The 16,082-nt window shown below is 43.7% G+C and overlaps 1 protein-coding gene across 3 annotated transcripts in view; it reads left to right on the plus strand.

Annotated features, from left to right (window-relative positions):
- The first annotated feature begins 443 nt into the window (after positions 1 to 443).
- GMEB1 (glucocorticoid modulatory element binding protein 1) overlaps positions 444 to 16,082 on the plus strand; it is a 45,764-nt gene continuing 30,125 nt past the window's right edge. For 2 of the 3 annotated variants that reach the window (XM_075553194.1, XM_075553202.1), the window contains exons 1-2: positions 965 to 1,091; positions 7,497 to 7,653. In XM_075553194.1, coding sequence (XP_075409309.1) covers positions 7,526 to 7,653 — 128 coding nt within the window. In that variant the 5' untranslated portion in view covers positions 965 to 1,091; positions 7,497 to 7,525. Of the gene's footprint in view, positions 887 to 964; positions 1,092 to 7,496; positions 7,654 to 16,082 lie in introns of those variants that run through there. The other variant, XM_075553199.1, reaches the window with a different exon arrangement.

A 16,082-nucleotide genomic window follows, 5' to 3' on the forward strand; every position in this document is an offset into this window, starting at 1 on the left:
ACAATTTAAATCCTAGCTATAACATTTGCTAACTCAATGTGGGATTAGTTAACCTTTACTTGGTTTCCTATTTTTAAAATGGGAATGATTAAAAACCTACCGGAGATCCTAGGTGACAAACAGCTAAGAAAGGTTGGTAATTCAAACGCAAAGGCAAGCAGAGTAATCCTTTTCCAAAACGTTACTGCCTTTAAAATTCAAAGGAATAGTTTTCCTTTACCCACATAAGGTTATCATGGATCAAAACTCCACTCAGTTCTAACCAATAACAAGATACTCACTTAGTACAGTAGCTGAATGAACTTAATATAAAAGAATTTTCCCTCCCTAGTGAAAGGTCTTACAACTTGTTAATTACTATACTGGCCCCAGACATTTTTCTTAAATACTTTTCACTTAGCACTTCATTGGACATTTGGGATAACCCTAAAGTTTATGCAAAATGGAGCCTTAGAGCTGTTAAAATAACTCCTCCAAAGACGCAAAGCTTCTAACTGGGAAGCTAATTAACTCTTGAACTCAGAACATCAACTGGGAAAGCAAGGCTCGGTAGACTGGCACGGGTCAAAGAATGTAAGGAGCTTCCTGAAAGATTCATGATTAATTACAGATAGGCTTAAGCCAGTCTTTCGATTCCAAATTGGTAGCTGGTAGTCACTTCGGAAGGTCTGCTAAAATTTAGGCTTCATAAAACAAGATCAGGCTGGGGAGAGGACCGGAGTCTTCCAGAGGAGTCGAGAGACTCGGCGTGGCTGTGACTGCGGATGAGCCGATTCTCTTACTTAGGCTTCAGTTCCCTCATCTGTGAAGTTGGAAAACGCGGGTATTTCCGTTCTTCAGCGTCCTTCCCAACACTGACTTTCTGAGCGACAGGAGCCCGGCTGAGGTAAGGACCAAATCCCTCGGGCTAAGGCTGTCTTCCGCAGGGCCGGCAATAGGGGCGCGTCCCCTTTAAGGCGCCAGCCCGCCGGCGGCGGCGGCCGGAAGTGTGGAAGCCCGGCCTGGCGGCGGCGGTGGCCGTGGCGGCCCGTGCGCATGCTCCGTCGCCCGCCCGCCCTGGCCGCTCGCCGCCCGCCCGCCCGACGGAGACGGTGAGGAGGGGGAGGGGTGGGCGCGCGGGCGCGGGGTGGGGTGGGGGCGGGGGGGCGGGCGCGGGGGCCGCGCGGCGGCCGGCGAGGGCGGGCGGGCGGGCGCGCAGGGGGCGGGGGGCTGCTGCCTCCGCGGGCGCCTCCCCACGCCCTGTGCGTGCCGCCGCCGCCGCCGGGGAGCGAGCGGACGTCGCGGCGCCGCGGGGGGGTGGGGGGACGCTGCCGCTGGGTCCGCCTGAGCCGCCGGGCCGCCCCCAGCGCGGCCGGCCGCGCCGACCGGGCTCGGCTCCCGGCCCCGTGGCCTCGGGTTCCTGGCCGGGGCGGCGGGGGCCGGGGAGCCCGCGCGGGGGGGTGTCCCGGCGCCCCCGTACCGAGGGGCCCGGAAGTCCTCGGCCGAGGGTCCGGAGCGACTTCGGACTGAAAGGCCTCCGTGCCTAGGACCCCAGCGAGGGGTCGGGAACCCTGGGGGAGCCCCAAAATCGGGGTTCGGGGAGCACCGGGCCCTTCGTTGAAGAGCTGGGGAGAGGCCTGGGTCCCGCCAGGGGGGAGGGGAGCCGTCGGGAAAGAGACGCCCGGCACCCTACGGGGAGGAGACCCCCGGAACCTTGGGAACCTTGGGCGGCGAGCCTGAGCCGAGGGGGTGGGTTCTTCTGAGGAAAAGAAGGGCCTGCCCTTCACCCTAGGGTGCCTGGGAGGCCTTGGCCACCTAGCCGAGATAAAGAGTCGGGGGCTGTTCCGAACGAGGTGACAAGGTGTATGGAAAAGTCCAGAGGGACCAGAAAGCCATCGCCACGGGAAAGTGAGCAGGCCCAAGTCGCCCTGAAAAGACACCCAGGCCCTCTCCAAGTAGGCCTCCCAAAGCCCTGGGAAGCATCCTCTGTCGTGGCCCAGGGGAGGGCGAAACCCACCTTTTGGTGGGCTGGAGAGAAGGTCGCGAGAGTTTTCGGAAAAGCTTAGGGTACGCCCACTTTCTGACACGACCGAGAGAATTGGCCAGGTGTCCCCTACTTGAGGAGTAGGAGAGATGAGGCTGGAACCTTCCCTGAGGGTCCCGGAAAATGATCTACTACAGAAAGATAGACCAAGCCTGCATCAGGGAAGGCCCCGATAGCCAAGGAGTGGAAGATCCCAATTCTTGATCTATCAAGATAGAAGAAATCGCAAAACCACACCCTGGCAGACAGGAAAGGGAAGGGGTCTTGCTTGGTGATTAGGAGGAGGGCAAAACAGTGCTGCTTTCTGTACCCCAAGGATCAGGGAAAGGACAATGAAAGGGATTCTTTCCTCACTGGCCTCCTGTTACTGGTCCCCTAAGTGCTTTGGAGCAGACTTAAATGAAATCATTAAACTGCCCCCCTAATTTGTCGACCTTGGAACTGTTGTTTATATTTAATGTCTACTAGTTGAAATGATGTCTTTTTCATGTATACTTCAGCAGATACATTGAATCGCTAACTTGTACTCTGGATTCTAGTGGCATTTCCCATCAGAGAATCCTGTTTTTACTTCATTACTTCTTCCCCAAACCTGACACAGGAGTCTCCAGTTGGTCAGTTATCTAGAACAAGCGTCCTTTGCTCTGGAGAGGTCTCCCACAGTGGTTTTCTGCAGCCTATTTGGTGGCATCATCTAAAAGTTAGCACGCTGGAGCACCTAGTAAATGGATGGGGGGTGGGGGGGTGGGAGGGATGTAAGATTAGACCATACGGTCTACAAGGGTTAGGATACATTGTGGAATAAATACATTTGGGGCTTGAGATGTTCACATTTTGGTATTTCTATTCACTTTGAACTAACTCGTATCCCTGTCATTGTGTGATGCACATGCTTACCTTACACGTAACCTGCCATGTTTTACACATTGGTTTTTAAGACACACAAGAATGAATTTAAGGTGTTATTTAGGTTTCCTATAGTTTATTTGACCAGTCGTACTCTCACAAAGTTATATCTTTGAGGGAAATTTACCATACTTTATGCATGTTCCCCTATAATTACAGTGTTCTGTGTCATCACCGTGAATACTCTAAGGCCCCTTCCATGAAATACCCAAAGGGTCAGCTTACTCATCTTGCTTCAGGAGTTTTTGTTGCTATAAACAAGAGCCACTTTTTCACTTTACATTAAGTGCTCACATAATTGACCTTAACATTTAACCAGTAAAGTCTGCAGAGCTGGTTTTGAGTTACTTGTTAGGTATCTGGTATTTAGGGTTAATAGCTAAAACCAAGTCCACTGCTTCTGACTCACAACTCTTTAAGGCAGAGAACTTCTCCATTGAGTTTCTTAGTCTGAATCTTTCTATCAAAGCTGACTACCCCATCTTTGTCCTGTGGAGCTGCAGGTGGGTGTGAGCCAAGGACCTTTTGATAAGCAGCCTGATGCTTAATCTACTGTATCACCACGACTCCTTATTTAGGATAACAAGCGATCACAAATTGCATCTCTAAAGAATGTAAGAATTGCCACATTGAATCAGACTCTGTCTCTGACTGACACTAAGAAATATGATTATAATTATCTTTTTTTATGAACTCTCAGGTTAGACCAGTGGCCAAAACATTCCTCATAGGTTCCAAGTTGTGGGAGGAATAAGGAGTGAAATGTGAATTCCTGTGGAGGAAAGTATTAATCTAGTAGTTAACCACTGACTCAGAATGTGGTAGAGGGGACTCAACCTTAGGATAGATAGAGGGTGAAATCTTTGTTTCTTTTACCCATTAATGTACCTAAGATACCAATTTTGTTTTAAATTTAAACTACTTTTTCGGAATAAAAATGTTCTTAAATTTGCTACTCGCTATGAAGGTATTGCATCTTGTGAATTAATTAAATTATGAAATAGTAAAAGAATAATACCTGATATATAATAAGTGTCCAGTAAATGTTAGCTGGTAATATTATTTTAATTTACCTTACATTTTAATGGTTCAAGTTTTAAAAGATACTTATTGATTAATTTATTCTAGGGTATGATGGCATTTATAGACTTCATCATAGCTCTTTGTATCTTTTCTAGATTCAAGAATCTTAGCAGTTTTTGGTGTACTAAACTAGTACATTGATTCTCTCATACCCCCTTCCTCCCTAGTTTCAATCTTTTAATTTTGAGAACTTCAGATTGCATCTGTAATATTTTTCAGTTCCTTCTGCCCTCTAGTATATGACAATGACACACATCGCTTTTCTGTCTAGTTACAGAGCAGGTACTGTCCCTGTTTATATCTGAGGAGCCTAATCCTGGGCCTATACAGAGTAATAATAAATTTGGAACTTCAATGTGTTCATGGGAAAATTCCATTCTTTTTTTTTTTTACTTTCTAAGTGGATTTATGTAAAATTTGAATGTAGATGGCTCATGATTTTTCCTATTACTGTTCGATCAGTGGACTAGAAAGCCGGAATTTCCATTACCTTTTAATTATATTTTCCATGATTTTTTGGAAACCCATTCATATTGTTGAACTTATCATATGATGGGCCACCTAGTTGTCTAGGAGAATCAGCACACGTTAAATTAACTAGGAAAGAAAAAGTCACACAGTTAACAAGAACTAACCAAAGGGGAAGAAAGGATAATTCCAGCTAGAGGAAACAAGTGTGATGACTCAGGGGAGGAAAATGGGGGGAAAATCCTCCATGACAGGAGTCCAGGATGTGAGAGGGGTGGGGAGTGGGGGAAGAACTATGGGAAATGAAGCTAGTGAGGAAGGCACATTTAGAGGATGTTGTAAACTGAATCACGGTATTTGCCCCTTCTCCTCATAGCAGGAATCCACTGACGAGTTTTTAAATGGAGAAGTGTGCTGTGGCTGTAGGAAGGTTGCTCTGGCCGCTCTTGAGAACGGATCAGAAGAGTCCAGAGATTAGGATACAGTGAGGAGCAGCTGGAAAAATCCGAGCAGGAGAATGTGGTGGCCTAGCTTTAAGTTGGTGGGAGTGACAATGGAGAATCACTCTCGCTTTGAGTTGGTTCCGACCCATAGTGACCCTACAGGACAGAGTGTGGATTTCCAAGACTGTAATCTCTACAGGGGCAGCAACCCTTGTTTTTATCACACGGGGCATCTGGTGGTTTCTAACTACTGACCTTGCGATTAGCAGGCCAGTTTGTCATCTATACTTTGAAGATGGAAAATGGGGATGAGTAAGAGAGACATGAGTATTAGGATGGATAGAAAATAACTCCTTAGTTTCTGACTTGAGAAAATGGGTGCTGTGGGGGGAGGGATGGAGGTAGACTAATTTACTTGGATTAAAACAAACGAACATAGGAATAGGTTTTGGAGGGAATATGAATTCAGTTCAAGGTGCCTACAAGACATCTTAGAGGAAGTTGGTCAAAGGGGATGTACCATTCAGGAAAAAATATGATTGTGCAAATCATGAAGGACAGATGTATAATTCAGATAGGAATTTTAACTTGGTTAGCTGCAAACTGAAATAAATTTAAACAGCATAATATCAATACTTATGAAAAAGATTGTAGGAGACACATTTTTATTTAAAGATTTTTTAACAGTTTTATTGGCATATAATTCACATCTGATGCAGTAGTTCAATCATATTAAAAAGAGTTGTGTAATCATCACCACATTCAATGAGGCATACATTTTCAGATAAGACACAGCACCTTTCCTAATAGTGCAGTGGTGGGCCCTAAATCTATTAATTTAATTGCAGCTCAGGTGATGGCGTTATAAATACTAGAAAAGAACTATAAACCAAAGGCTGGAAGAACGCAGAAAGGAGAGGGGCTTGAATCCTTGGAGAATAACCTTTGAACTGAACCTTGAAGGGAGAAGGAGATGAGAAAGAAAGGTGTTGGGGGGTTACTATTATTCTTTAACAAAGGCACAGAAACCGGACAATACATTATAGCTCTTAGCACAGTGGGTGGATGGTATGACTAGTGTTTTAAGTTTCTTGAGGTATTACAGTTGTAGAAAAGACTGGAAAAGTGTTTAAGGGGTCGAATGAGGGAAACCTTGAGTGCCCTCGTTAAGTATTTATTGTAAACAAGTCCTATGGCAGAGCTGAGATGTGGATTGGGCCATTTCACTACGAGTTACATATTTAAACTTTAATCCATCGTGTGCCTTTTTCAGTTCAGGTAATCTTAAATTATATACTCGCATATTTAAATAAATGCTTGTACTCTTTTTACTCACGAAGACTAATAGCTGTATAATGCCCGGGGCCTCTGAGTTTTCTTTGCGATTGGGACTATCTGAAATCTTGCTGTTGTCCAGAGTTAAGGAACTCGGCTTGCTGGGTACTGATTCCCCCAACGAGCTCTGGTGGTGTAGTGGTTACATGTTGGGCTGTGACCCTCAGGTCCGTAGTTGTTTGAAACCACCAGCTGCTCTGCAAGAGAAAGGTGGGTTTTCTACTCTCCTCAACAGTTCTAGTCTCCAAAGCTCCCAGGGGGTCGCTATGAGTTGGCATTGATAGCAGTGAGTTTGGTTTTGCTTTTGGTTTCCCCCAACATCACTGCAAGGCAAGACCACCTTTCCATTAGTCTGAGGCAAAGCAGTATTAAGTTTCCAAGGGTCTCACAATTGGCTTTAGCATTTATTAAACAACATTCACTGTAATCCACCTTCCTTTTCTCGTCAGCTTAGTTCAGATAGTAGATATTAACTACTCGCCAAGGACAGAGTACTTGATGAGGCATAATGGCTGGTTACAAAGAAAATAGATCAGGTGATTTTTACTTTTCAAGAGCTTACTGTTTGGGATGGAATTAATGGTGTGCTGGTAAACTAGCGTTCCAGGAAAACAAACAAACCTTGGTTTATAGTGCTTATCAATGTCGTTGGTGGTAATATTTACAACACTACTGATTTCAAACTACTGACTTGATGTCACTGAACGTTGAGTTGGGTTTTCACAAGCTGGAAGAGTTGGCTCCAGCACACACTAGATCTGTGGTTCTCAGCGTTCCTAATGCTGCGACCCTTTAAGACAGTTCCTCATGTTGTGACCCCCAACCATAAAATTGTTTTCATTGCTACTTCATAACTGCAATTTTGCTACTGTTATGAATCAGGCGACCCCTGTGAAAGGGTTGTTCAACCCCAAAGGGGTCGCGACCGCACAGGTTGAGAACTGCTGCCCTAGATGGATGAGACCTGTTAAGGAAGCCTGTAATAGCTATGGCATTCTGAGGTATTTCTGGAGAGATCAGTGCCTATGTCACAGTTCCCACTCTTCAGAGGACCATGAGCTCCAGGATGCCCTTGGAGTTGAAGTAATTATTTTGGTTTCACTCTTCCAGTCGTTTCCCCTACCCTTTTTTTTTTTTTAATGTGAGTGGGTGTGTGTCAAAATAAGATGATTTATTTTTGGTCACTATCTGTTAAAACCAGAAAGGTTTTTTACTATTTCTTTTCTTTTTCCTGACAGCAACTCATCTCGCTGACTTCATGTGAAAGATGGCTAATGCGGAAGTGAGTGTCCCAGTCGGGGATGTGGTTATGGTGCCCACGGAAGGAAATGAAGGAGAGAACCCCGAAGACACTAAAACTCAGGTGATCCTGCAGTTACAGCCTGTGCAGCAAGGGTAAGTGCCTACAGATTTGATATTCTGAAAATTCTTAGTTAAATTTAGGGGGAAGGGAAATCATAATTTCTCCTGATGGTTACAAGTACAGTGGCATGGTCAACATTAATCTCTTAGAAGGACTAAGTTTTCATCTCAGGAGTTAATAGTTTAAGTAATTTTTATAACCAGTCAGCTGTTTACTTGCGCTTTCCTTCTCCTTGAGGGTAAGTTATATGACTCCCTCATCTTACTTATCCACCCTACTTAGCACAGAGTCTTGATAACATGTTTACCAAAATACAGTGCAGTGATGAGTCAGAGCAGATCAGACAAGGAAACTACAAAAGTATTCCTACCAGAAAGCTCTTGTGACCCTCAGAGATGGGAAAATGACCAAGCCTGGGTTATAAAAAAAAATATATCAACCACCTATAACTTCCCAACTGCTATAATACAATATCTACTACATGTCTGTCATTTTATCTGACTGTGGTGACTTGCATGTTGCTGTGATGCTGGAAGCTGTGTCACTGGTATTTTAAATGCCAGCAGGTCACCCAGAGTGAACAGGTTTCAGCGGAGCTTCCAGACTAAGAATAGACTATGAAGAGGGAATTGGCTATCCACTTCAGAGGAATTACCCACTGAAAGAAAACCTTCTGCATAGCATTGAAACATTGCCAGATACCGAAGGCCTTATGAGTAGAAGAAGCAGAACATTGTCAGAGCTAGTGTCACAAGATGAACCCTCAGGTCAGAAGACACTCAAATTACGATACGGAAGAGCTGCCTTCTCAAAGTTGATCATAATGACATGAATTGAGTACAACCTGTGGGAGCAGAGCCTGTGGGACCTTCATTTGCTGATGGGGCGTGGCTCAAAATGAGAAGAAGAGCTGCAAACATCTAACAAGCACAGTGTCTATCCCCTTCCTATTGCTTGTATTGCCTGTTACAACCCTTTCCTATGATGTATGTCTTTATCTGTAATTAGGGGGCATGCGCCCCCCCCCAAAGATATATAAACCTTGGTTTGTAATAAATCTCTCTCGCTCCTGCAATTCTCATCCTCCACATCCTCACATGGACCACTAAGTGGGGCTGAGGTGAGCATGCCACCATGAAGAAATAAAAATCAAACAAACAGAACTTGGAATGTATGAAGTATAAATCTAGGAAAATTGGGATTTGTCAAAAATGAAATGGAACTCATAAAGATCGATATCCTAGTTGTTGGTGAGCTGAAACTGGTCCTGGCCATTTTGAATTGGAAAATCATATGTTTTACTGCGCTGGGAATGACAGATCAAGAGGAATGTCATTAAAAAATGGCAATTTAAAAAAAAGACATTTTAAAATTAATCTTGAAATACAATGATGTCTGTGATAGGATTATATCTATCTGCCTTCAAGAAAATCCAATCATACAACTATTATTCAAATTTATATGCCAATCTCTAAAAGCTAGTGGTGAAGAAATTGAAGAATTCTACCAACATCTTTGGTTTGAAATTGATCACACAAAATCAATATGCATTGATAATTATTGGCTATTGGAATGCAAAAGTTAGAAATGAAGAGGAAGGAGCATAGTTGGGAAATATGGCCTTGGTGATAGAAATAGTTGATCACATGATAGAATTTTATGAGACCAATGACTTGATAGAAAATATCTTTATTCAACAACACACAAGGTGACTATACATGTAGATTTATCCAGATGGAATACACGGAAACCAAATTGACTACATTTGTGGGTATACATGATGGAGCAGCTCAATATCATGATGCAGCTAAAAGGAGCCCAAGGGGCTGACTGTGGGACAGACCATTAAATGCTCATATGTAAATGCAGATTGAAGCTGAAGCTAATTAACCTAAGTCCATGAGAGCCAAAATACAACCTTGAGTTTAGCCCACCTGACTCTGAAGACCATCTCAAGAACAGATTTGCTGCATTAAACACTAATGACAGAAGACCTGATGAGCTGTGAGAGGACATCAGAAGATCATTCATGCAGAAAGCAGAGGTCATTAAAGAGACAGGAAAGAAAGAAGAGATCAAAGTGGATTCCAGAAGAGATTGCCTAAGACTTGCTCTTAATCCTGGAATAGTTGAGGCAAATGTAAGAAATGAGGAAGTTAAAGAGCTGAATAGAAAAATTCAAAAGGCAAATTAGAGAAGACAGATTAACATATTATAATGAAATATGCAAAGACCCAGCATTAGAAAACCAGAAAGGAAGAACATGCTCAGCATATCTTAAACTGAAAGAACGCAAGAAAAAATTCAATCCAGGAGTTGCAGTGGTGAAAGATTCTATGGGCAACAGAATGATGCAGGAAACATTAAAAAAAGATGGAAAACGAACTAAAGAATGATTTGATACATGTACACAGTCACTTTTCCAAAAAGAACTAGTCAACATTCTGTCATGTCAGGTGGTAGTATATTAGTAAGAACCAATGGTACTGAAGGAAGAAGTCCAGGTTGTATTGAAACATTAGCTAAAAACAAGGCTCCAGGAATTGATGGAATACTAATTGAAATGTCTCAACAAGATAATAAAGCTGACTGTGTTTGTCTAGGTAAACTAGAGAAACAAATCCAGGGAGACTCGTATATGTATAAGAAAGAGGTCTATATATAAGAGCAATTGAATATTGAGAATATTGAGAAAACATCCTAGCCCCATCCAGATCCAGTCCATAAGTCCGATATTAGCCTATATTCCCAGTACCAATCTATAAAGTCCTCTTCAGACTCCTGAAACACATGCAATGACACCACAGGCAGTGGGTAGGGGGAGTCTTGTGTATCCAATGGCATTGAAAGCATCTTAGTGTTGGCAGGGGTCTCCACGTGGCTCCTCCAGTTTTCAGGGCACTAGCATAGTTCCATGTGTCTTGTCAGTAGAGAGTCTCTAAAGTAGTGAGCCAAGAGAGTGTCTCCCCCCTCTAGGGATGAAATACAGCAATTCCCAGAATCCTCAGGGGAAGGCCATGTCCACGCAGAGGCCTCATTGGCTGTACAATGATTGACAGGCTAGTCTCCACCCCTTCACTCATAATCCTCTCAAATTGACACTCGATTATACAACTACCACAGAACCACCCCTTGTCAATTTGGCACTTTCACACAACTCTTTAGCCATGTACAATTTTCAAACAAACAATATTAAAATCATATCTGTATCTAACAGGATAGAACTAAAATGCATACAATTTAATATGTGCCATCCACATTTAAACAACATTCTCTGATCAGACAAGTCCCTCTCCTTGAGCTGTAGCTTCAGTGCTGTCCTCTGAAGAGAATTCCTCTGCTGGGGAGTGTGGTGCTGTCCACTTAGTTGATAATGGGGCCGCCCCTCAAGCCTTTCTTATCAGTTCCCTGCTTCATGTCAGTGTGTTGCTTTCTTGTCTTGGAACACTGGGTTGAAGTCTAAACATAACATTCTATACGTGAACAAAACAAAACTGTCCTATGCCTAACAATTGCAGTTAAGAGGGTGTTGGGGGGAAGGAGCCGGGGGAAGAGCTAATAGGGGGAAGAACAACAGAAAACATGGGGGAAGGCAGAGGTCTGCGTGAGAGCTGAAAATAATAACTATGTACAATCTATCGGGGTTATGAGGGTGGGGTGGGGAGAAAAGGGGGGAGTTGATACCAAGGGCTCAATAGAAAGTAAATGTCTAGAAAAGAATGAAGGCAACATATGTACAAACATGCCTGATTCAGTTGATGTATGGATTGTGATAAGAGTTGTATGAGCCCCCAATAAAATGATTAAAAAAGAAAGTAACACCTACACCTTAATCCCCAAATCCTATGATTATATTCTCCCATGTATGAAAGTTTGTAAGCCAACCATTTCGTGCCTTTATCCCCCAATTTTGGGTATCCAATTTCTATTTTGCCTATTTACATCAACCCAGTGTTCTGAGGAGACAATCATATGCTTTGACATGAAGAATCTTCATTCCAGTTGGAACCTTGTGAAATTTGCATCCATAAGCACAGTCAAATCAGGACAGGCCATCCGTACAGTCTGCAGCAATGTGCACCAGTTTACAGGCTCAAAAATCTCTTCATCTGGTAGGGTTCTGGTCAACTCAATGTGGGCTGCCTCACTTAGCCTCACCAGGGTGCCCATTAGTCGTCTTGCCTTTAGTCCATGGGCACTGTCACAAATTCTCAGTAAGTCTGGCCCCCTTGTGCTAGATCATGAACTTCAGACCAGTGAACCCAGTCTCATCTTCTCTAGTTCCTGTAAACCAGGTCCACAGGTGACAGTGGCCAGACTCAACCCCTTTCTTAATTACTGTATTTCCTCCTTGGAGGTGGGAGACAGTCTTTTTCTCAATATTCAATTGCTCTTATACATAAAGCTCTTTCTTACACACATATGAGTGTCTATGAATTTGTTTCTCTTGTCCACCCAGACTAACACACTGGCCTATGCCAGGAAATTTGGAAGATAGCTACTTGGCCAACGCTCTATAGACTAATATCATTAATATCACATGTAAGTAAAATCTAGGTTAAGATCACCCAACAAAGGTTGAAGCAGTACATTGATAGGGATCTGCTAGAGGTATAGTCAGAATTAAGAAGAAGTGAAACAAGAGATTTCATTGCTGACGTCAGATGAATCTTGACTGAAAGTAGAGAAACCAGAAACCTGTTTGCCTGAGTTTCATTGACTATGTGAAGGCATTTGACTGTGTGCATCATAACAAGCTATGGACATTCTTGAGAAGAATGGGAATTCCAGAACACCTAATTGTGTTCATGTGGAACCTGGACATGGATTAAGAGGCAAGTAAATGTGTGAACAGAACAAGGAAATCCTGCATGGTTTACAATCAGGAAAGGTGTGCGTCAGGGTTGCATCCTCTCACCATACGTATTCAAGCTGTATCCTGAACAAAAAAATCAGAGAAGCTGGCATATATGAAGAAATAATTAGGAATTTTTTAGAAATGTTTTTAGGTGATACATCTGGGGCCTATAAGAAAGTCCTCCTGATGCTCTGTGGAGGAGAAGATGACCAATGTGTTGAGACCCCTGCTGTAGGCCAGCCACTGCTGCGCCCTCCAGCACATCTAGCTGTACTTTCGTATGCTGGAGCTTGACACGCTGCCTTATTCATTCTAGCCTGCGGATGACAAAAGCTTACAGAACCACCAACGTGTACTTAAGTCTAGAGTCGGGGGCCATTTACCATATATACTCGAATATAAGCCAACCCGCGTATAAGCCAAGGTACCTAATTATTACCTGGGAAACCAGAAAAACTGATTGACTCGAGTATAAGCCTAGGGTGGGAAATGCAGGATGTGAATTAACACAGAGACCAGAGGGCAGAGACGGAGCGCAGCCACAGACACATCCTTACCAGTTCAGCGGCCGGAGTTAGTGAATCACTACGGGTGCTTCTGCGAATTGGAGCTGTTACAACCTCCCTGGGGTACCACTGACCTGTATGTGTGCCGAACCCCAGCTTATACACGAGTATATACAGTATATTTTACTTTAAGAGCCCAGAGTGCTTTTAGCCTGTAAAGCTTCATTTATATTAAATTAACAACTGTGTTACCTTAACTGGAACCTTAAGCTTGAAATTGTTAAATCTTGGGAGTGTTATTTTTTGGGGGGAGTGTTATTAATCAAGTTTGCTTCTAAATTAAGCCTGTGAGATTACACACACTGCAATCAAAAGATTAATGAAAAATAAGCATTTCCTTTTCCCTGAAGAAAAAAAGAGAAATGTTTAGATTTCAGTGTACAAGATTTTCTGTCTTTTTAGCTTTTACATACGTGACATTTGATACTTGATTTCAAGTATTGATTTTATATATACGTATGTTTTCCAGAATACATGTGAACAAAAGTAGACTACTGTCTAGTAATAGTCTCCTAATAGGAACATATAGAACCGGAAACATTGTATAAGATGATATTTTTGCATTAAAACTAGAGTGGTTTTAAAAGGTGGTGACATTTACATGTTTGAAAAGCATTCAGGTATAAAACTTTTCTATCTATATAATATATGAAGCTACAAATTTTGAGAACTTTTCTTTTTTTTTTTTAAACAATTTATTGGGGCTCATACAATTCTTATCACAGTTCATACATATACATACATCAATTGTATAAAGCACATCTGTACATTCTTTGCCCTAATCATTTTTTTCTCCTCTTTTCTTTTTTTACATTTTATTAGGGACTCATACAACTCTTATCACAATCCATACATATACATACATCAATTGTATAAAGCACATCCATACATTCCCTGCCCCAAACATTCTCAAAGCATTTGCTCTCCACTTAAGCCCTTTGCATCAGGTCCTCTTTTTTTTTTCCCTTCCCTCCCCTCTCCCCCCTCCCTCATGTGCCCTTGGTAATTTATACATCATTATTTTGTCATATCTTGCCCTATCCGGAGTCTCCCTCCCCCCCCCTTCTCTGCTGTCCCTCTCCCAGGGAAGAGGTCACATGTGGATCCTTTTAATCAGTTCCCCCTTTCCAACCCTCTCACCCTCCACTCTCCCAGCATCGTCCCTCACACCCTTGGTCCTGAAGGTATCATCCACCCTGGATTCCCTGTACCTCCAGCCCTCATATGTACCAGTGTACAGCCTCTGCCCTATCCAGCCCTGCAAGGTAGAATTCGGATCATGGTAGTTGGGGGGAGGAAGCATCCAGGATCTGGGGGAAAGCTGTGTTCTTCATCGGTACTACCTCGCACCCTAATTAACCCATCTCCTCTCCTAAACCCCTCTATGAGGGGATCTCCATTGGCCGACACTTGGGCCTTGGGTCTCCACTCTGCACTTCCCCCTTCATTTAATATGGTATATATATATATATATACATATACATATACACATATATACACATACATACACACACTTATATCTTTTTTTTTTTTTGTGCATGATGCCTTATACCTGGTCCCTTGGCACCTCGTGATCGCACTGGCCGGTGTGCTTCTTCCATGTGGGCTTTTTTGCTTCTGAGCTAGATGGCCGCTTGTTCACCTTCAAGCCTTTAAGACCCCAGACACTATCTCTTTTGATAGCCGGGCACCATCAGCTTTCTTCACCACATTTGCTTATGCACCCATTTGTCTTCAGCGATCCTATCATGGAGGTGTGCAGTCAATGGTATGATTTTTTGTTCTTTGATGCCTGGTAACTGATCCCTTTGGGACCACTCGATCACACAGGCTGGTGTGTTCTTCCATGTGGACTTTGTTGCTGCTTGTTTCTCTTCAAGCCTTTAAGACCCCAGTCACTATCTCTTTTGATAGCCGGGCACCATCAGCTTTCTTCACCACATTTACTTGTTCACCCACTTTGGCTCCAGCCGTTGTGTCGGGAGAGTGAGCATCATAGAGTTCCAATTTAATAAAAGAAGGTATTCATGCATTGAGGGAGTGTTTGAGTAGAGGCCCAAGGTCCTTCCGCCACCTTAATACTTGACCTATAAATATAGACACATAGATCTATTTCCCCATCCTCCCATATATATTTCCATGTACATGTCTTTGTCTAGACCTCCATGAATGCCCTTTGACTCCTAGCTCTTTCCTCCATCTCCCTTGACTTTCCTCCTGCCCTACTACCATGCTTCGTCACCACATGGGCTAGAGTGTACCTCTTCTCTAAGCAACCTTACCCCCTTGATCATTTCCCACCAGGCCTGCCACTCCCCCCTCTCTACCATTTGGGGTCCCATGTTTTTCCCTTGTCCCTGGGTTTGTTAACACCACTTCCTTATCCCCCCTACCCCCCCACCCCAAGTCCCCCTGGAACTATCGGTCCCGTTGTTTTTCCTCCAGATAGTTCATCCAGCCTGTCCTATTCAGACAGACCTGTGGAGACACTAACATGCACGAAAACAAGACAGAGGAAAACAAAGCAACAGTATACAACCAGACAACAAAACAACAAAAACAAACCACTGACAAAGAACAGAACAAAACAGTTCACAAGAGAAAAGCTTGTAGTTAGTTCAGGGATCGTTTGCTGGCCCTTAGGAGTGTTTTCCAGTCCAGTCTGTTGGGGCATCACGCCCTGGCCCCAAAGTCCACTTTCAGCATTCCCTGGGGACCTTGCCACTCCATTCCCTTGCTGTTCCGCTGCACTCCCCCAGTGATTTGCCTTGGTGTGGTGGGATCAGGTCAGGTGCAATTCCCACACTGTGTCTCCGGTGCTGTTCCCTGTATCGCCCTTAGTCACTGATTGGCATCATTTCTCATAGTGGGGCCAGCCATGTTGTTCTCTCTGTGGACTGGCTGCTCTACTCAGGAACATCATCATCACGGCCTGGTGGGCCAGGCTGTGCTCTACTCTCTCCTCCTGCCCCTTCATCTGCTCCCGTGTGCTCTGATCAGATATGTTCATCTCCCGGAGCTGCAGAGTCAATGTCGT

Source organism: Tenrec ecaudatus, chromosome 1, assembly GCF_050624435.1.
Source record: "Tenrec ecaudatus isolate mTenEca1 chromosome 1, mTenEca1.hap1, whole genome shotgun sequence".
In the NCBI taxonomy this organism is placed as follows: Eukaryota; Metazoa; Chordata; class Mammalia; order Afrosoricida; family Tenrecidae; genus Tenrec; species Tenrec ecaudatus.